Below are 22,635 nucleotides of genomic sequence, written 5' to 3'. Positions count from 1 at the left end.
TTTCTATCTATATGATAAACATAAAGGGCCTAAGTTTAAGATTTAGACATGTTAACTTTTTTTTTTTTTTAAGATTTTGTTTATTTATTTGAGAGACAGCAGAGTGAGACAGGGAGCATGAGAGGGCATGGGCAGAGGGAGAGGGATAAGCAGACTCCTCACCGAGCAGGGAGCCCGACACATAGGGCTCCATCCCAGGACCCTGGGATCATAACGTGACCCAAAGGCAGGCACCCCTAGACATGTTGATTCGATTATGATTAACCAAGTATCAATTACTGGTGATTGAAATTGCCAGTGTACTTTGGAGGCTTTCTTTACAAAGGTGATTGCTGATGTATACCAGCATTATGAAAATATGAGTTAATAAAACACTTATAATTTGTTGATTTCTCAGTGTCAGGTGTGCCGTACATTTTATATGTACCATTTAGTTTTTTCTTCATAACAGCTCTGGGATAGATATTTCTCTTCACAGATGAGGAAAGTAAGAGGGAGGTTAAGGAACGTAATGAGCTTGATCATATAGTGTCAATTCATGATGGAATTGGGTTTCAAATCCAGATCTTTCAGTTAAATTATTTTCTTAAAAACTGTTTATCATCTACATACTATGTACATAGCTACTGAGGGAAAAATAGTGACTTAGTAATATCTTAAAAGCCGTTCTGAGTGATTTTTACATTGTAGGGTGAAGGAAAATAAAAAATCCCCTTTAAGTTTCTTTCAGCTGATTTTTCTTGTAATCTAATCTTCAGATTGTAAATATTCTTTTTTCTTTTTTTTTTTTTTTTAAAGATTTTATTTATTTATTCGACAGAGATAGAGACAGCCAGCGAGAGAGGGAACACAAGCAGGGGGAGTGGGAGAGGAAGAAGCAGGCTCATAGCGGAGGAGCCCGATATGGGGCTCAATCCCACAACGCCGGGATCACGCCCTGAGCCGAAGGCAGACGCCCAACTGCTGTGCCACCCAGGCGCCCCCAGATTGTAAATATTCTTAATCTATTTTGTACTTAGGCTGTACCCACCAACTCAGTCTATGTGATTTACTAAATCTTGAATAATTTTGTAGTTGAAATATGTTTTATGTAAGTTGTCATATGCTTGAAGGAGTGAGAAAGAAAAAAGTGGTCATGACAGCTGGAAGCTGGGCTGCACTATCACGAAGGCCTTCGTGTTGCTAGGAACTGGCTTGGCGCTATTGCTTAGGCTTGTTGTTCTTCCACTGAAGATAAACAATTGCACAGAACATCAACATTTGACAAAGCTCTGTGTCTGTGATGGATCAAGAGAAAAGCAATACGACTCCATAATCCTCTCCAAACACAGACAAAACATGAACGTTGTCCAAGCCACAGAAGACCGAGCATCCCCTCTCCCAGCTGATGAGTGATGGCTGCCTCTTAACCAGTTACAGCTTTAGATAAGATTTGCTAAGATGCCCAATCATAGAATTACTCTCACTTTCTGAGAGCCTTCAATCCTGAGCAAAGCTCTGCTCCCAAATCACCTAACAAGCTGCAAACCCTTTTAGTCTTTTCTAACACCTTCATGCTAAGATTCTCCAGAGTTCCCCATGGTGGGTATCAAGGATGCATCCCTTGATGCAATGAAAAATAAACCCGACTAGTTTAACCACAGTAGTGTTCCTGGTGGTCTTTGGAGGGCATTGCCAGGAGAAAGCTTATTAGTATCTTTGACTCTTCAATTTAATGTTAAAGATACTACAGTCTAATCAGATAGTAGAACAAAATTAGAAATGATTAAATGTATACTTATATCTAATAAATCTGATATTTTAGTTGTGGCATATATTATACTTACAGTTGTTTAAAAATATTGCTATGGTTACATAAAATAAATTTTAGAATTTGTAATGGATGTTAAAGTGTTAGATTAAAGGGGGGGTACCTGGGTGGCTCAATCAGTTAGGCATCAGACTCTTGATCTCAGCTCAAGTCTTGATCTCAGGGTCATGAGTTTGAGCCCCATGCTGGGCTCCATGCTGGGTGTGGAGCATACTTAAAAAAAAAAAAAAAAGAAAAAAGTTAGACTAAAGGGAAATTTAAGTATCTATAAATTCAAGAGAGAGCTTCCAAAATTTGTTTAAATGAACATGTTAATTTAATAATTGTTAACAGTATTATGAGGAGACCTTAGAGTGAGAGGCTTGTTACTTTTTGTTTTTTAGATAATGACTTTCTAATTTAATTTTGTATAAAATTCTGCTTCAAAGTATGTATTATCCCATCATTATCTTTTATTTCTATTAGACATAAAAATATTTAGGGAAATTAGGGGATTTTAAGAAGTGATTTTTTTTTTAACGTGAAAACTGTGTGCTGTTGAGCTGTTGTGAATTTTTACTAGGAAAATTTCTTGTCACAATTAGCAAATTAAAAATGGCTTAACTATGTTAACTTTTGTTGGTTTGGAATGTATTTTGTTAAAGCCATATTTTAAAATCCGTGTTCTTGGGGCGCCTGGGTGGCACAGCGGTTAAGCGTCTGCCTTCGGCTCAGGGCGTGATCCCGGCGTTATGGGATCGAGCCCCACATCAGGCTCCTCCGCTGTGAGCCTGCTTCTTCCTCTCCCACTCCCCCTGCTTGTGTTCCCTCTCTCACTGGCTGTCTCTATCTCTGTCAAATAAATAAATAAAATCTTAAAAAAAAACATTAAAAATCAGTGTTCTTTTTAGAAGTAAATAATAGAATGAAGTTCACATTATTATACTGTTTAATTGATATAAATTTCAGTTTTGTTTTGTTTTTTACAAGATTTTATTTATGTATTTGACACAGAAAGAGAGATACATGCATGCAGGAGCAGGGGGAGTGGCAAGCAGAGGGAAAAGGAGCAGCAAGCTCAGCACAGGGGTCCATCCCAGGATCCTGGGATCACAACTGGAGCTGAAGGAGGACTCTTAACTGACTGAGCCACCTAGGTGCCCCTCAGCATTTTTTTAAAAAAGATTTTATTTGACAGAGTGAGAAAGAGAGCGAGAAAGGGGGAAGAGGGGAGGGAAGGGGAAAAGCATGCACAAGCCAGGGGAACAGCAGAGGGCGAGGGAGAAGCAGGCTGTCCCTTGAGGAGGGAGCTCAATGCTCCCTCCCAGATCCCAGGGCTCTCCACCCCAGAACCCTGGGATCATGACTTGAGCTGAAGGCAGATGCTTAACTGACTGAGCCACCCAGGCGCCCTCAGCAGTTTTTGTTTTTGTTTGTTTGTTTGTTTTTTTAGGTAAAGCTTGCTTTTCTATATTTTTACAAGTTATTGTCCCCCAAGTATTAAATTCAGTGGATGCTTTTTTTTTTTTTTTTTTTAACTCTCGTATTTGAAATTGTTGACTGGTTCTTTCTTGTATCTCTTCTTTTCTTCCACAAATATGTTGACTGGCTTTTCTTTATATCCTTCTTTTAAATATTCCTCTGTATTTTTTCCAGCTTCTTCTGTTACCCCCTCAAGTGAACACTGCCCATCATTTAGTTCTGGATCATCTCTTTTTTTCCCTGTCCATGCTCATTTACCACGGCTTAAACTATTATCTTTAACAAAATTAACTCTTAAACATTTCTAATGTGGTCTTTTTCCTTGAATGTGTCTTGAATTTCAAGTATCTGCTGGAAATTTCCATTAGCGTGTCTTACTAACTCCAACTTAACATATCTAAACCAAACCTTTTCAGGACAGCCAGCTTCTTGTGACTTATTCCTGTTCAGGATTCCATCCACATTTTGTTTCCAGGACTTGAAACCTTTGTCATTAGTGACTCCTCCTTTCTTGCCACACATCTAATTAGTCACTAAATTTCATGTTTTTGAAAAAAATTTTAAAAAATTCCAAGTTCAATAAGGAAAGGATAGTTTAAAAAATGGTGTTAGAATAATTTTATATTCACATGGAAAAAAATTAAACTTTGACTCTTGCACCATTTGCAAAAATTAACTTGAAATGGATCACAGACTTAAATATAAGAGAAAACTAGAAAACTTATAAAAATATAGAAGAAAGTATCTGCGATTTTGGGTTAGGCAAAAATTTCCTACATACGACACAAAAAACACAATCGATTCAAAATTGATGAAAAATGAATGAATTAGTGAATGGATTAATTGAATTTCATACAAATTAAAAACTTTTGCTCTTTAGCAGACATCATCACACAGATGTTTACAGCAGCTTTATTCATAGTTGCTAAAACCTGGAAGCAACCAAAAATTTTGAGTACATGAATGGATAAATATACTGTGGTACGTCCAGACAATATATTATTCAGTACTAAAAAAAAATGAGCTACAAAGACATGAAAAGACATGGAGGAAACTTGGATGCATATAAGTGAAAGAAGCCAATCTGAATAGGCTACGTACTGTATGATTCCAACTGTTTGACTGTCTGGGATAGGCAAAACTACGGAGGCAGTGAAAAGATCAGTGGTTGCTAGGGTTCAGAGCAGAGGGAGGAATGAATAGGTGGAGCACAGAGGATTTGGGGGACAGTGAAGCTATTTATGAAACTGTGATTGTAGATACATGTTATTATACCCGTGTTTGAACCATAGAATGTATAACACCAAAAGTGAACCGTACTGTAAACTATGAACTTTGGGTGATAATGATGTATTGATGTATGTTCATCACTAGTTACAAATGTAACACTTTGGTGGGGGTTGTTGATAATGGGGGAGGCTATGCATGAGTGAGGGGATGTATGGGAAATCTGTACTTTTTGCTCGGTTGTGCTGGGATCCTAAAACTGCTCTAAAAAATAGTCTTATTAAAGAAAGAAGGCATTATTAAGAAAACTTAAGCTATACACTAAGAGAAAATATTTACAAAATGTGTTTGATAAAGAACTGGTATCCAGTATATATAAAGACCTCTTACAATTCAATAATAAAACAATTTAATTTTAAAAATTGGCAATAAGATATGAATAGACATTTTGCCAGTTGTTAAATATATGGATATACGAATGGTAGATAAATACAGAAAAAGATGCTCAATAGTATAGTCTTTAAAGAAATGCAAATTAAAACCACAGTCAGATACTATTACATAGCCAATGACGAAGCATCAAAAATGGAATGACTGAGACCAAAAAGACTGAAAATACCCAGGGCTGGTCAGGATGCACTGCCCGTTGCAATGTAAAATGGTCCAGCTATGTTATACTTAGAGGAATGGTTTTGCAGTTCCTCAAGATGTTAAATGTGTTACATATGATGACTAAGTAATTCCACTCCTAGGTTCTAACAGAGTTCTAACAGAACTCAAAGCATATGTCCATGCAAAAACCTGAACACAAATGTTCATAGCAGCATTATTCATAAATATCCCTCAAACAGAAACAATCCAAATGTCTAGTAATGGGTAAATAGGTAAACTGGCATTTCCATACAATGGAATACTGCGTAGCAATAAAAATACCCCCTATTTACCAATAAAGCAACTACAAGGATGCATCTCAAAAACACTTTTAAGTGAAAGAAGCCAGACTACATATTGTATGATTCAATTATATGAAATTTCTACATTAGTTAAAACTGTAGAGAGGGAAAACAGTTTGGTGGTTGCCTGGGCGGGGGCGGGGGTAGGAGTAAGGACTGACTACAAAAAGACACAGGGGAACTTCTTGGGGTCATAGAAGCATTAGAAAATATGATTGTGGTGATAATTGCACAACTGTGAATTCACCAAAGCTTAGGGAAACTGTTCAGTAAAGTGAGTAAATTTTATGGTATGTAAATTCTCAATAAAAACATCTTATGAATTTAAAAATAATGCCAGGCCTTACTGGAAAAAAAAATAGAAATTCATGAGTCCATACTGATAAGTTGATAAATACATGTGGAGGAAGGAAGGGCTCATAGAATAGAGTAAGTGCCAATGGGTAAATACGCAGGGCATGGTGGACTTGGAAAATTAGAATTGTGTAGCCGTCTTAATTGAAAGATTGGATCAGTTAAGAATCACCAGTTGTTGCTAAATCCAGGAAATTTTGAGTGAAAGCAGTGTTTGCATGGTCTAAATGCATCTCCTTATGGGCTGCTTATTACAAGGCAATAGTAGTACATTAATCAGACAGCAAGTAGACCAGGCAATCAAAAATAATATCACCTAATGAAGGGCAAATGGACATGTGTGTCTCTGATTGTTGACACTTTACAAGGACTCATCACCACGTATGTAGTAGTTCACCTGAGAATACATAAACTGAACTTAAGTTATAAAGGTACAGTAGGAAAACCCCAAAAGGGGAAGTTCGATTAGAAGTGTTGGTGTTAGGTGGGCCATATTAAAAAGGCAATGTTATGAAAGACGAAGGTTGTGGAAGCGTTCCAGATTAAAGGAGGCTAATGACATGTAACAAAGAATTGTGACACTTGACCTGGACTGGATCTTGAGCTGGAGGGAGAGAAAAATAAGCTGTAAAGGACAATTTTAAGTCATTTGACAAAATTGGAACATGGACAGTAGACTAGATATAAAAATCAGTGTTGCTGAGGTCGATGATTATATTGAAGTCTGTAGGAACAACCTAATTCTTAATACACTCTTAAGTGTTTAGGGGTAAGTGTATGTAATTCACCGTCTGAAAAATTTTAGAGAAAATTGTATATGTAGAGAGAATGAAATTGTGTGCACAAAGAACAAAGCAAGTTGTGCAAAATCTTAATAGGAAATAGGTAAAGAATATATGGGTGTTCATTGTGCTATTCTTATTGGAACTTTTTTTAAGTTTGAAATTACATCCAAATAAAACGCTTTTTTTAAAGTTTTTTTTTTTTGACTTATGGATCAAAGTGTGCGTGTGAGAGAGAGAGAGAGAAAGAAAGAGATAATGGTAGTTGTGCATATTCTCTATTTCTTTTCAGATATTTAATGTATGTCATAGGTTTTTGGGGCGGGTTGGGAGAGAGGCAAACAGGCATATTTTGTTCAAGCTTATTCGAATTTCTCAATTTGGTAAGTGGAATTGAATACTAAATGTGGGCTAAGCCTGCATGTTGTTAATTATACTAAAAATATTGTGGTATAGCTGTGCTGATTGAAGTGGGGTTTTCTTGTTGGTTTTTGTTTTTGTTTTTTAGTATCTGCAAAATGGTTGATAATTTGGATGAGTTTATTGAAGAGCGAAAAGCCAAACTGGCCAAAGACAAAGCAGAATTGGAAAGTGATCCACCTTACATGGAAATGAAGGTAAAATTAATAATCTTCTTTCAACATGTTTTATTAAAATTGTCTCTGAAGATTAGCTTTGTGTACAATGCAAAACATACTCTTCAGTGAGTGAGAATCTTGTGTTTCATACTTTGGTTTGGTTGTCCTGTCACTCTGAGTCTGAGAGCCTGATTCTGGACAATATTGCATTGATTTTGAATGTAGTTTTTCTGTTGTTTTGTATCTCAGTTTCTTCTCTCTTAATAGGGTTTAATTAATAATTCCTGTGCTTCATAAAATGATTAGGAGACTACTTCTAGTACAAGGAACTTTCATAATATATAAAAACAAGTTCTCATATTCTATGTATTTTAAGTGAAAAGTACAACTTCAGTTAATTAGTGTCTTAAAATTTTTTTTTAAATCAACAAAAGTGAATTTATTGGAATAGTTTATTTTGGTATATATACTTTTCAGATTAGAATTTGTTCAAGTGTTTCTGAAAGCAATGTTTGAAAAAGCTTCCTTAAAGCTTTCCTAGTTTTGGTGAATACTGAGACTGTGATAGGTACTGTGCTAAGCTTTACTATAGCACTAATCTAGACAGATGGGGCACCTTCTCTCTTGAGCTCAATGTTTTGATAAGATATGGGATACAGATTAATCTTGTCCATCATTCGGTCCATTGTAATCAGAGTCACCATATATATTGGCTTGCCCTAGACAGTTCCAGTTTACCTATTGCCCCACGTCTCATCTGGTGTAGAATTTGTCTTGGGTAAAGGTATGGGCATCTGGTTGACATGATAAATATATGGTCATCCTAATTGTGAGGGAATTTTACTTACATAGTTAACATTTATTGTGTGCTGATTATGGAAGAGGCTTAGTCTTTTATTTTATTCTATTTTTTAATTCCAGTATAATTAACATACAGTGTTATATTAGTTTCTGGTGTTCAATACAGTGTGCAATATAGTGTACAGCAATTCTGTACATTACTCAGTGCTCATCATTTGAAGTATACTCCTAATGCTCTTTACCCCCACCCACCTCCCCTCTGGCAACCACCAGTTTGTTCTCCAAATTTAAGAGCCTGCTTTTGTTTGTCTCTTTTCTTTGTTTCTTAAATTCCACATATGAGTAAAATCTTTTGGTATTTGTCTTTCTCTGACTTTTTTCACTTAGTGTAATACCCTCTAGATTCACCCATGTTGTTGCAAATGGTGAGAGTTCATTCTTTTTTTATGGCTGAGCGATACTCCATTGTGTATGTGTGTATGTCTATGGATAAATGCTTGGGTTACTTCCATATCTTGCTATTGTAAATAATACTGCAATAAACATAGAGTTGCACATATCTTTTTGAATTAGTGTTTTCATTCTAATGATTGTTTCTATTTCCTTGGTGTTAGTCGTGATCTCTCCCCTTTCATTCATAATTTTATTAATTTGGGTCCTTTCTCTATTCTTTTGAATAAGTCTGGCCAGTGGCTTATCGATCTTATTAATTCTTTCAAAGAACCAGCTTCTAGTTTTGTTGATCTGCTCTGTTTGTGGTTTCTAATTCATTGATCTCTGCTCTAATCTTAATCAGTTGTCTTTTCGTGCATGGCTTAGGCCTCTTCTTTTGTTCCATCTCCAGCTGTTTAAGGTGTGAGTGTAAGGACTGCAATTTAGATTTTTCTATTCTTTTGAGCGAGGCTTGGATGGCTATGTATTTTCCCCTTAGGATCACCTTTGCTGTATCCCATAGGTTTTGGACCGATGTGTTTTTGTTCTCATTGGTTTCCATAAATTGCTTAAGTTCTCCTTCAATTTCCTGGTTTACCCAAACGTTCTTAAGCAGGATGGTCCTTAGTTTCCAAGTGTTTGAGTTTCTTCCAAATTTTTCCATGTGATTGAGCTCCAGTTTCAAAGCATTGTGGTCTGAGAATATGCAGGGAATAATCTCAGTCTTTTGGTATTGGTTGAGACCTGTTTTGTGACCCAGTATATGGTCTGTTCTGGAGAAAGTTCCATGTGCGTTTGAAAAGAATGAGTATTCTGTTTTAGGGTGGAGTGTTCTGTATATATCTATGAGGTCCATCTGGTCCAGTGTGTCATTCAAAGCTCTTGTTTCTTTGTTGATTTTCTGCTTAGATGATATGTCTATTGCCGAGAGTGGAGTGTTGAGGTCCCCCACTATTAACGTATTATTATCTAAATGTCTCTTTATTTTGGTTAACAGTTGGCTTATGTAGTTGGCTGCTCCCCTGTTGGGGGCATAGATATTTATAATTGTTAGATCCTCTTGTTCGATGCACCCTTTAAGAATAATATAGTGTCCTTCTGTATCTCTAACTACAGTCTTTAGCTTAAAATCTAATTTGTCTGATGTGAGAATTGCTACCCCAGCTTTATTTTGAGGTCCGTTGGCATGAAAAATGGTTTTCCATCCCTTCACTTTCAGTCTGGATGTATCTTTAGGTTCAAAATGAGTCTCTTGTAGACAGCGTATGGATGGGTCATGTCTTTTTATCCAGTCTGCAACCCTGTGTTGTTTTATGGGAGCATTTAGGCCATTCACATTGAGAGTTATTATTGAGAGAGATGATTTTAATGTTGTCATGTTGCCTCTGAAGTCCTTGTTTCTGTAGATTGTCTCTGTCAATTTCTTTTCTTTATCACTCTTGTGGGTCTTTCTACTTTTATTGAACCCCCCCCCCCTTGATATTTCTTGTAGGGCTGGCTTGGTGGTCACATATTCTTTCAATTTCTGCTGGTCTTGGAAGCTCCTTGTCTCTGCATCCATTCTGAATGACAGCCTTGCTGGATACAGTATTCTTGGCTGCATGTTCTTCTCACTTAGTGCTCTGAATATGTCTTGCCAGTCCTTTCTGGCTTGCCAGTTCTCTGTAGACAGGTCTGACGTTATTCTGGTATTCCTTCCTCTGTATGTAAGGAATCTCTTCCCCCTTGCCGCTTTCAAGATTGTTTCCTTGGATCTAAGATTTGTGAATTGTACTGTTATATGTTGTGGCGTTGGTCTATTCTCATTAATCTTGGGAGGGGTCCTCTCTGCCTCTTGGACATGAATGCTGTTTCATTCACCAGATTAGGGAAGTTCTCAGCTACAGTTTGTTCAAATATCTCTTCTAGACCTCTCTCTTTCTTCACCCCCTTGGGGAGCCTGATAATTCTGACATTGGAACGTTTCATTGAGTCAGTAATCTCCTGTAGTTTTTTTTATGAAATTAGAGTTTTTTCCCCCCATGTTACCTGTCTTTCTTTCTTTTCTATCATCTCATCCTCTCGCTCACTAATTCGTTCTTCTGCCTCGTTTACCCTGGCAGTCAGAGCATCCAGTTTAGACTGCATTTCATTCATAGAATTTTTAATTTCCGCCAGATTTGTTCTCATTTCAGCCCTTAGAGATTCTATATTTTCATTAATATTTTTCTCAAGCCTGTGCATCATCTTGATAATTGTTACTCTGAAATCCATTTCCGACATCTTGGTTATATCCATATCCATTAGTTCTGTGGCAGAGGCCATGGTCTCGGTTTCTTTCCTTTATTGGGGGTTCCTCCTCTTTGTCATTCTGATGAGGTGTGGTTGTGGGGATGTACACAGTCCAAATTATTGACCAGGACCCAAGCAAGATGCACCTGTTTTATAGGGACCTTAGGGATGTGGGCTTCTTGTTTTTTTCAGCCTGCCTTCTGGGGGAGGGGCCTGCCGCAGAGATACTCAGGCAGCCCTGTTTGGGCAGAGTTGCCCTGCCCCCTGCAGGGGGTGGTGGAATGAGCTCAGTGAGAACCGGTTTTTTGGGGCTTTTGTTCTCTGGCAGCTTTCCCTGGTGGCTTTCTGTGTCTCTACTGAGAGAGCAGCAGTGACCATATCCAAACCTCTGTCTCAGAACAGAGAGATCACAGTCTGCTCCTCACTGACCTCTCCAGGCCACAATGACTCCGTATCTGTCAGTGCTGCTAAAAACCCGCAGTGTCCTGGTTTGTGCACCCCATAGCCGCTCTCCCAGTCTTTGCTCCCAGGGCCAGGCCAGGCATGTCTCTGCCCTTTGTGCTCTAAAACCACCAGCCCCCCGCCCCCCCCCCCCCCCACTGGCTCCTGAGCTTGAGGTTTCAGTCTGGTTTCCCTGCTGCTACCGGTCTGCTAGTGCAGCCCACTCCCCAGCGCGGGAGGCTTCTGCTTCCTGGTGCCCGAGCACGGTGCCTCCTTCCCCCTTCCATTTATCTTCCCGCAGACTCTTGGCTCCCCACTTCATACCTTGAGACCAAGCACTGGAGATGTTCTGTGTGTAGAGATCCAGATGTATCTTCTTACATCTCAGGCTGATTTCGTGGGTGTTCAGGATGGTCTGATAGATAGATATCCAGCTCAATTCAGGGGACTGGTTGAAATAGCATCCCCTACTCCTCCACCATCTTTCCCGGCCTCCTGGGTGCATACATTTTACAATTGTTATGTCTTCTTGTTGAATTATTCCCTTTATAATTGTGTTGTGTTCTTGTCTCTTTTTTTTTTTTTTAAAGATTTTATTTATTTATTCGACAGAGATAGAGACAGCCAGCGAGAGAGGGAACACAAGCAGGGGGAGTGGGAGAGGAAGAAGCAGGCTCATAGCGGAGGAGCCTGATGTGGGGCTCGATCCCGTAATGCCGGGATCACGCCCTGAGCCGAAGGCAGACGCTTAAACGCTGTGCCACCCGGGCGCCCCTATGTGTTCTTGTCTCTTGTTGTAGTCTTTGTTTTAAAGTCTGTTTGTCTATTATAATTATCGTTACTCCCATCTTTCTTTTCACTTCCATTTGCATGATAAATGTTTTTCTATCCTTTCACTTCAATCTGCATATGTCTTTAGGTCTGAAATGAGTCTCTTGTAGGCAGCATATATATTGTCTTGCCTTTTTTTTTTCTTTTTCTTTTTTTTATGGGGCACCAGGACCAATGATCACCAGCTGCCCAGGTACCAAAAAATTAGGATTCTGAAATCTCTTGATTTCAATTCCACAGGAAGAGCAATGTAGCTGGCTTACATGTGCCGCTCACGACAGAGCCTTTTGATCTGTGTCTTGCTTTTTTATCCATTTAGTCACCCTATGTCTTCTTTTGGAGCATTTAGTCCATTTATATTCAAAGTATTTATTACTAGGTATGTATTTACTGCCATTTTGCTAATTGCTTTATGGTTGTTTTTGTAGTTCTTTGTTCCTTCTCTTGCTTTCTTGTGGTTTGATTGGCTTTCTCTAGCGATATTCTTGTATTCCTTTCTCTCTCTCTCTTTTTTTTTAATGTCTATTACTGGTTTTTGATTTGTGGTTACCATTAGGCATATAGCAGTCTATATTAAGTTAGTGGTTGCTTAAGTTTGAACCCATTATAAAGCACTAAAGTTTTACTCCCTTCTCCCCCATGTTTTAGGTATATGGTGTCATATTTTACACTCTTTTATTTTGTGAATCCCATTATTGATTTTTATAGATACTTTTTTAAAAAAGATTTTATTTAGTTGAAAGAGAGCGCAAGAGAGCACAAGCAGGGGGAGCGACAGAGGGAGAGGGAGAAGCAGGCTCCCCGCTTGGAGCCTGATGTGGGGCTCGATCCCAGACCTCTGGGATCATAATGTGAGCTGAAGGCAGACGCTTAACCGACTGAGCCACCCAGGTGCCCCTCTACATACATTTGATAATTTTGTGCTTTAACCTCTGTACAGGTTTTATAAGGGATTATTCTATTTTACTATGTTAATATGTAGCTGTGAAATTTTTCCTTTCCTAATTTTCTTATTCCTGCTGTGGTCTTTCCTTTCCACTCAAAGAATCCCCTTTAACATTTCTTATAAGGCTGGTTTAGTGGTGATGAATTCGTTTAAATTTTGTTTGTCTGGAAACTTCTATCTTTCCTTCTATTCTGAATGATAGCCTTGCTGGATAGAGTATTCTTTGTTGCAGGTTTTTTCCTTTCATGGATGAGGCTTAGTCTTAAGAGGTTACATTTATGATTCCATGAATCTGTGAGGTAAATACTGTTGTTAGACTCATTTTCTAAATAAGTAAACTGAGGCATGGGGAAGTTAAGTAATGAGACTAAAGTCTCATTAGTTAGTAGAAGTAGGCTTTGACTCCTGTTATCCAAGTAGTGCTTGCTCTCTTAACCACCATACTACGTTGCCTTCTTTCCATAATAGCTTCTCTGGTCAAGGAGTTGTGTCAAGGACTTTACATGTATTATCTTATTTACTCATAATATCCCTGTTACGTACATGGAACATTTTTGTTTTACAGATCAAGAAAGTGAAGCTCAGAGGGGTTAAGTAATTCATCCAGGTACACACAGTGGTGGCTTCATGATCGGAACCATCATATGTCCAGCCCCAAAGTCTGTGGTTTTAACCACTCTCCACTTTGGACTAGCTTACAATGTTTGAAAAGGGTTATTAACATAGTATAAAATATAATTTTATTATAATTTCTAATATTAAATAGTACATAAATCATGATCTTTAACTCTTAATTCAAGTATCACTGCTCAGTGAAGTCTTTCAGTCCCCCCTGCATCATTTATGGCCCTTCTTACCATGCTTCATTTTTTTCCCCCATAGACCTTACAGTTACTCTCTATGTATTATATAGTCTAATTATATATTATGTTTATCGTTTGTACCCTCAATAGTTTGAACTCCATGATGGCAGAGATTCTCGTATTTTTTTTTTTTTTTCATTTGTGTTTCCAGTATCTGGGACACTATGTAGTAGGAACTCAGTGAATATTTGTTGATAAATGAATTCTAATATTTAATTAGAATTTATTACATTTATTGCTAAATAAATGCTAGTGTTAAATACTTTTGGTTAATTCCTCAAGCTTAACACTTAAATTTCTTCTGTGGTGTATTGTGTAATTTTGTCAAGTCATTTAAAGTATTGGGATAGAGTGTATATTTTGTAGATTTTTTTCCCCCTTTTGTAAATATAATGTCTCTTTCAGGGAAAGGCATCAGAGAAGCTTTCTGAAAACAGTAAAATATTAATCTCCATGGCTAAGGAAAACATACCACCAAACAGTCAACAGACCAGGAGTTCTTTAGGTATGTCATTAGATACGCTAAATGGATTTTAAAGTATTCTTAGCAGGCTGTTGTGAAAGAGCTCTGTATTATCAGAAAAAGAGATTTCTTTGGAATTGCAGTAACTCTTTGATTCCTGGAATCTTACAAATTTTTAAATTTTCTACAAAGGAAATATAACGCATACTGAGAACCATCTACCCATTTTAAATGATACTCCCTTATAATTTATGGAAATTATGGCTGTAAATATATATAACATAAGTAAAAATTAATTGAAAAATTTGAATGGAATTTGCGAGAGGTAAAATGTGTTAATTGAATAAAAATGGTGTATGTTTATTTAAAAATCAGATGCTTACAGGATACAAAATGCTATTTAGTGAATGACCATTTTAATTATTGATTACTATATTAGAATTGTACGGAAGTTAATTTTGCAGCTATACTGAGTTTTTGATATGGTTTGTTTTGAAAATATGTAGTTTTTTTATGAAGTATAAATAACATAATGTTATATTAATTTGGGATGTACAACATATCGATTCAGCAATTCTATACATTACTCATTGTTTACCATGATAAGCATAGTCATCATACAACATTATTGCAGTATTACTGACTCTATTCCTTATGCTATGTTTTTCATCTTTGTGACTTATTTTTAACTGGAAGTTTGGATTTTTATCTATTTCACCCATCCCCGTCATTCACTTCACCTCTGGCAACCACCAGTTCAGTTTGCTGTATTTGAGTCTGGTTTTTCTGTTTCGTTTTTTAGATTCACATGTAATCATATGGTATTTGTCTTTCTCTGACTTATTTCACTTTCCACAATACCCTTTAGATCCATCGATGTTGCTGCAAGTGGCAAGATCTTACTCTTTATTATGGCTGAGTAATATTCCATTCCATATATGTAACCATATCTTCTTTATGTGTTTGTTATTGATGGACACTGGGTTGCTTCCATATCTTGTTATTGTAAATAATGCTGCAGTGAACCAAATGGGTGATCTATCTTTTCAGAATAATGTTTTTGTTTTCTTTGGTTAAATAACCAGTGGTGAAATTAGTGGGTCGTATGTTATATTTATTTTTAAATTTTTGAGCCATCTCCATGCTGTTTTCTATGGTGGCTAAACCAATTTACATTCCCACCAACAGTGCACAAGGGTTCCTTTTTCTCCACATGATTTTCTCCACGTACTTTTTCTTCACTTGTTATTCCTTATATTTTTTATTGTTTCCATTCTGACAGTATAAATACGGTTTTGATTTGCATTTCGCTGCTGATTAATGGTGATGAACATCTTTTTATATGTCTGTTGGTCATCTTTATGTCTTCTTTGGAAAAATGTCTCTTCCTGTCTTCTGCCCATTTTTTAACTGTATTATGTGTCTGGTTTTTTTTTTGTGTGTGTTGTATTAAGTTCTTTATATATTTTTGATATTAAACCCCTACTGGATGAATCATTTGTAAATATTTTCTCCCTTTCAGTGGGTTGTCTTGTTTTGTTGATGGTTTCCTTCATCGTGCAAAAGCTTTTTTAGTGTAGTCCTAGTATTTTGTTTTTGCTTTTGTTTTCTTGACTTAGGAGACATATATAGAAAAATCATGCTAAGACCGATGTCAAAGAGATTATTGCCTGTGTTTTCTTCTAGGAATTTATGGTTTCAGGTCTCACATTTAGGTCTTAATCCATTTTGAGTTTGTTTCTGTGTATAGTGTAAGAAAGTCATCCAGTGTCATTCTTTTGCATGTAGCTATCTAGTTTTCCCAACACCATTTATTAAAAAGATTATCTTTTCCCCATTTCATATTCTTGCCTCCTTTGTCATAGGTTACTTGAACATGTGTAAGTGTGGGTTTAGTTCTGGGCTAGCTATTCTGTTGCATTTATCTATGTGTCTGTTTTTGTTCTACGTTATTTCCCTAATATGTATGTATATATCTAATTTTTAAACCCTGTACTTATTTATATTATAATTGGAAATTTAGACCTTTTGACCACCTTCCTCTAATTCCTCTGCCCCCCACCCCCACCTCTGGTAACCACAAGTCTGATCTCTTTTTCTGAGTTTGGTTTTGTTTTGTGTGTAGATTCCACATGTGCGATCATGCAGTATCTGTCTTTCTCTGACTTACTTCACTAACCATAATGCCTTCAACTCACCAATAGTGTGCAAGCAAGGGTTCCATGCCAGCATTTGTTATCTCTGTCTTTTTGATGATGGCCATTCTAACAGGCATGAGGTGATCTCTTTGTAGTTTTAATTTGTGTTTCCCTAATGACTAGTGATGTTGAGCATCTTTCCATGTACATTTGGTCTAATTTTAAGGCCACAATGATTCAAGCAAGTCAGTAACTGAATGCTGATAAATTATAAAATTAATCAAATTATATATTATCCTTTAATAAGATTAAATGCACATCGAAAACAATTATTGTTTCAGTTGGCGATAAAACAGACATTCTATGAAAATTAAATTCTTCATACCCAACAGAATGGTTAATTTTTTGCAATGGGGATCTTCATTCATTCAGAACATCTTTAAACACTAAAGTGTCAGGCACTGTGCTAGGCAGCAAATATATAATGGCAGGCAAGCTGGCATACCACTGCAGTACAAGAGACAATTGAATAAGTTCAAAACTACACTTTACCGGGAGAATCAATGTAACAGAACATGATGACTACAGCTAACATTGCTGTGTAATGTATAGGAAATTTGTTGAGAATAAATCCTGAGAGTTCTCATCAGAAGGAAAATGTTTTTCTTTTTTTCTTGTCTTTACATTGTATCTATACAAAAAGATGGACGTTAGCAGGACCTATTGTGGTAATTATTCCATGGTATATATAAATCAAACAATTTGTATGCCTTAAAGTTACACAATGATGTATATCAATTATTTCTCAATAAAACTGGAAAGAAATTAAACCAAATATGTAGTTTGTCACGATGGGAAAAATGTGAAACAATTTGGCATTAGAGAGGTTTTTTTTGGGAGTGTTTTCTTTTTATTTTTTATTAACATATAATGTATTATTTGTTTCAGGGGTACAAGTTTGTGATTCATCAGTCTTACACAATTCACAACACTCACCATAGCACATACCCTACCCAGTGTCCTATCCCTCCCATCCTCCTCCACTCCAGCAACCCTCAGTTTGTTTCCTGAGATTCAGTCTCTTACGGTTTGTCTCCCTCTCTGGTTTCATCTGTTTCATTTTTTCCTCTTTCCCCTATGATCCTCTGCCTTGCTTCTCAAATTCCACATATCAGTGGGATCATATGATGATTATCTTTCTCTGATTGACTTACTTCACTTAGCATAACACCTTCTAGTTCCATCCACATCATTGCAAATGGCAAGATTTCATTTTTTGATGGCTACATAATATTCCATTGTGTGTGTGTATTTTGTACCAGTACCATACTGCTTTGATGACTACAGCTTCGTAGTGTATCTTGGAATCTGGAATTGTGATCCCTTTAGCATTGTTCTTCTTTCTCAAGATTGTTTTGACTATTCAGGCTCTTTTTATTTATTTTAAAGATTTATTTATTTATTTGAGAGAGAGTGAAAGAGATGTGAGCATGAGCAGGGGGAAGGGCAGAGGGAGAGAATCTTAAGCAGACTCCCTGCTGAGAGTTCTTTGCCAATTTGGATGCCTTTTATTTCTTTCTGTTGTCTGATTGTTGAGGCTAGGACTTCTAGTACTATGTTGATAATTGGCCATCCCTGCCATGTTCCTGACCTTAGGGGAAACCTCTGTCTTTCCCCATTGAGAATGATATTCACTGTGGGCTTTTCATATACGGCTTGTATGATCTTGAGGTATGTTCCTTCTGTCCCTACACTGTGAAGAGTTTTAATCACGAAAGGATGCTGTATATTGTCAAATGCTTTTTTTTTTTTTTTTTAAGATTTTATTTATTTATTCGACAGAGATAGAGACAGCCAGCGAGAGAGGGAACACAAGCAGGGGGAGTGGGAGAGGAAGAAGCAGGCTCATAGCGGAGGAGCCTGATGTGGGGCTTGATCCCATAACTCCAGGATCACGCCCTGAGCCGAAGGCAGATGCTTAACCGCTGTGCCACCCAGGCGCCCCGTCAAATGCTTTTTCTGCACCTATTGAGGGGATCATATGGTTCTTGTCCTTTCTTTTATTAATGTAGTGTATCACATTGATTCGTGGATGTTGAACCAACCTTGCAGCCCGGGAACAAATCCCACTTGGTCGTGGTGAATAATCCTGTTAATGTACTGTTGGATCATATTGGCTAGTATTTTGGTGAGAATTTTGCATCTGTGTTCATCAGGGATATTGGTCTGTAATTCTCCTTTTTGATGGGGTCTTTGTCGGTTTTGGGATCAAGGTAATACTGGCCTCATAAAATGAGTTTGGAAGTTTTCCTTCCATTTCTATTTTTCGAAACAGCTTCAGAAGGATAGATATTAGTTCTTCTTTAAATGTTTGGTGGAATTCCCCCGGGAAGCCATCTGGCCCTGGACTCTTGTTTGTTGGGAGATTTTTGATTCCTGCTTCAATTTCCTTGCTGGTTATGGGTCTGTTCAGGTTCTCTATTTCTTCCTGGTTCAGTTTTGGTAGTTTATATGTCTCTAGGAATGTATCCATTTCTTACAGATTGCCTCATTTATTGGCATATAGTTGCTCATGATATGTTCTTATAATTGTTTGTATTTCTTTGGTGTTGGTCATGATCTCTCCTCTTTCATTCATGATTTAATTTATTTGGGTCCTTTCTCTTTTCTTTTGATAAATCTGGCCAGGGGTTTATCGATGTTATTAATTCTGTCAAAGAACTAGCTCCTAGTTTTGTTGGTCTGTTTGACTGTTCTTTTGGTTTCTAGTTCATTGATTTCTGCTCTCATCTTTATTAATTCTCTTCTCCTGCTGGGTTTAGGCTTTATTTGCTGTTCTTTCTCTAGCTCCTTTAGGTGTAAGGTTAGGTTGTGTATTTGAGACCTTTCTTGCTTCTTGAGAAAGGCTTGTATTGCTGCTGTATACTTTCCTCTTAGGACTGTTTTTGCTGCATCCCAAAGATTTTGAACAGTTGTGTTTTCGTTTTCATTTGTTTTCATGAATTTTTAAAATTCTTCTTTAGTTTCCTGGTTGACTCATTCATTCTTTAGTATGCTCTTTAGCCTCCATGTATTTGAGTTCTTTCCAACTTTCCTCTTGTGATTGAGTTCCAGTTTCAAAGCATTATGGTCCAAAAATATGCAGGGAATGATCCCAAACTTTTGGTACCAGTTGAGACCCGATTTGAGACCCAGGATGTGATCTGTTCTGGAGGATGTTCCATGCACGCTGGAGGAGAATGTGTATTCTGTTGCTTTAGGATGGAATACTCTGAGTATATCTGTGAAGTCCATCTGGTCCAGTGTGTCTTTCAGAGCCCTTGTTTCCTTGTTGATCATCTGCTTAGATGATCTGCCCATTGCAGTGAGTTGGGTGTTAAAGTCCCCTACTCTTATTGTATTATTATCAATGTATTTCTGTAATTTTGTTACTCATTGGCTTATATTATTGGCTGCTCCCATGTTTGGGAGATAAATATTTACAGTTGTTAGATCTTTTTGTTGGGTAGACCCTTTAATTATGATACAGTGTCATTCCTCATCTCTTATTACAGTCTTTGGTTTAAAATCTAATTTGTCTGATATAGGGATTGCCACCTCAGCTTTCTTTTGATGTGCATTAGCATGGTAAATGGTTTTCCACCGCCCTCTCTTTCAATGTGGTGGTGTCTTTGGGTCTAAAATGAGTCTCCTGCAGACAGTATATGGATGGGTCTTGCTTTTTTATCCAATCTGATACCCTGTGTCTTTTGATTGGGACATTTAGCCCATTTATATTCATATTAACTATTGAAAAATATGAATTTAGTGCCATTGTATTGCCTTTAAGGTGGGTGACTGTTACTATATATTGTCTCTGTTCCTTTCTGATCTATGTTGCTTTAGGCTCTGTCTTTGCTTAGAGGACCCCTTTCAATATTTCTTGTAGGGCTGGTTTGGTGATCGCAAATTCTTTTAGTGCCTGTTTGTTCTGGAAGTTTTTTTTTTTTTTTTTTTTTTACCTCTTGTATTTTCAGTGACAGCCTAGCTGGATATGGTATTCTTGGCTGTATATTTTTCTGGTTTAGTGCCCTGAATATATCATGCTGATCCTTTCTGGCCTGCCAGGTCTCTGTGGATGGGTCTGCTGCCAGTCTAATGTTTCTACCATTGTAGGTTACAGACCTGTTGTCCCGAGCTGCTTTCAGGATTTTCTCTTTGTCTCTGAGAGTTGTAAGTTTTACTATTAGATTTTGGGCTTTTGACCTATTTTTTAGTGATTTTTGAGGGTGTTCTGTGCCTCCTCGACTTGAATGCCTGTTTCCTTCCCCAGATTAGGAAAGTTCTCCACTATAATTTGCTCCAATATACCTTCTGCCCCTCTCTTTCTTTCTTTTTCTGGGATCCCAATTATTCTAATATTGTTTCACTTTATGGTATTACTTATCTCTTGAATTCTCCCATTGTGATCTAGTAGTTGTTTATGTCTCTTTTTCTCAGCTTTTTCATTCTCCATCATTTGGTCTTCTGTATTACTAATTCTCTCTTCTTCCTCATTTATCCTAGCAGTTAGAGCCTCCAGTTTTGATTGTACCTCATTAGTAGCCTTTTTGGTTTCGACTTGGTTAGATTTTATTTCTCTAGAAAGGGGTTCTCTAGGATCTTCTGTGCTTTTTTCAAGCCCAGCTAGTATCTTTACATTCGTCATTCTGAACTCTAGTTCCAACATCTTCCTAATGTCCATGTTGATTATGTCCCTGGCAGTCGGTTCTGCCTCTTGTTCTTTTTTTTTTTTTCTTTTGAGGTAAGTTTTTCCCATTTTTTAATTTAGTCCTGAGAAAAATAGATGAACAAGAGAACAAATTGCTAAAAGGGTAACAACCACTCCAGAAAAAAATACACTGAACAAATCAGAAGAGACCCAAAACCAGGGTGGGGGAAAGAAAGAAAAGAATATGATCAGGCTGGTGAATAGAACAGAGCCACACACTAGATTTTTGGTATATTTTGGTGTGTTAGAAGAAGCCGACTCCCAAAATTTTAGAGAAAGAAAAACTTACATACAAAAATAAGGATAAATACAATATAGGGATGGAATATGACTGTAAAAATGAAAATTTAAAAATTTAAAAAGAATTGATAAATTGGTTGAAAAAAGAAAGAAGGAAAATTTAAAAAATAGAAAAATAAAAAATAAAATTAACTTCGAAAGACTAAAGAGTCATGGAAAAAAAGCCATGAATTCTATTTTCTGTATTCCTCTATCACTGGAGTTTTGCATTTCTCATTGATCAGTGAACTTGGTCTCGGCTGGATGTTCTTGCTGATCTTATGGGGGGGGGGGCTGTTGCAGTGATTCTGAAATGTCTTTGCCCCAGGTGGAATTGTACTGCCCTTGCCAGGGTCAGGCTAAGTAATCTGCTCTGGTTGCTCTTTAGCTTTTGTTCCCTGAAGGCTTTCCACGCAGCTTTAGAAGACCAAAATGAAAATGGCGGCCTCCTAATCTCTGGCCCCGGAGGAGTCTAGAGCTTGGGGCCCCCCACCTCAGTGCATTCTCAGAGAAAAGCAGTCAATCGCTCCTCTCTCCCTGGTGTCTGGCTGCACTCCTGTGCTCACCAGGCCTGTAACTGAGTGTTTCTAACTGTGGCACACGACCCCTTTTGGAGTCTCCAAACCCAGTAGATTCCTGCAGTGCGCTCCCTGGCCACTCCTCCCAGGGGAGGAAGGGGAGTCTCCCCAGATCTGCCGCTTTCTGGGCCCCGGCTGGAAGGGCAGTGGCCGAGCTGAGCCACGGATCACGGTTTATGGCCACCTCGAGCTGAGAGCCAACTCCTTGGCTCACTCTTCGTGGCTGGGTTCCCTGCTCTGATACCTGGGAGCTCTGCCACACTCAGGCACCCTCAGTGTTTTTGTGACCCCAATAGTCCTGAGACCCCACTGTCCCAGAGAGGGGTCTACCTCCCGGCCCCCCATTAGCCACTGGAGCGACATCCCTCACAGGAGCAGACTTCTAAAAGTTCCAATTTTGTGCCTGAGACTGTATCATTTGCCAGTAGCCGGCTGATGGAGACTCCCTCCCTCCACAGTCTATCTTCCCGTGTATCGCCTCAGATTTGCTTCTCTGCACATCCTACCTTCCAGAAAGTGGTCACTTTTCTGTTCATAGAGTTGCTACTGTTCTTTTCTCTGATCTCCTGTTGAGTTTGTAGGTGTTCAGAATGGTTTGATAACTATCTAGCTGAATTCCTAGGACCAGATGAAATTTAGGTGTCCTACTCCTCTGCCATCTTGCTAGTTCTCCTGGA

General features: G+C 37.8%; 1 protein-coding gene and 1 non-coding gene across 11 annotated transcripts in view; one reads left to right on the top strand and one right to left on the bottom strand.

Moving 5' to 3' along the window:
* CSPP1 (centrosome and spindle pole associated protein 1) overlaps positions 1–22,635 on the top strand; it is a 381,696-nt gene that overhangs the window by 2,434 nt on the left and 356,627 nt on the right. For 9 of the 10 annotated variants that reach the window (XM_087864853.1, XM_087864850.1, XM_087864847.1 and 6 more), the window contains exons 1-3: positions 971–989; positions 7,096–7,204; positions 14,156–14,255. In XM_087864853.1, coding sequence (XP_087720979.1) covers positions 7,106–7,204; positions 14,156–14,255 — 199 coding nt within the window. In that variant the 5' untranslated portion in view covers positions 971–989; positions 7,096–7,105. Of the gene's footprint in view, positions 1–970; positions 990–7,095; positions 7,205–14,155; positions 14,256–22,635 lie in introns of those variants that run through there. The other variant, XM_087864846.1, reaches the window with a different exon arrangement.
* On the bottom strand, positions 12,100–12,231 carry LOC123786843 (U11 spliceosomal RNA). The gene has a single exon (XR_006778065.2). It is a non-coding gene; the product is annotated as a U11 spliceosomal RNA (small nuclear RNA).

Source organism: Ursus americanus, chromosome 9 (genome assembly GCF_024610735.1).
Source record: "Ursus americanus isolate L20-20 chromosome 9, mUrsAme1.1.p, whole genome shotgun sequence".
NCBI lineage: Eukaryota > Metazoa > Chordata > Mammalia > Carnivora > Ursidae > Ursus > Ursus americanus.
This window is presented reverse-complemented; position numbering and strand designations above follow the sequence as displayed.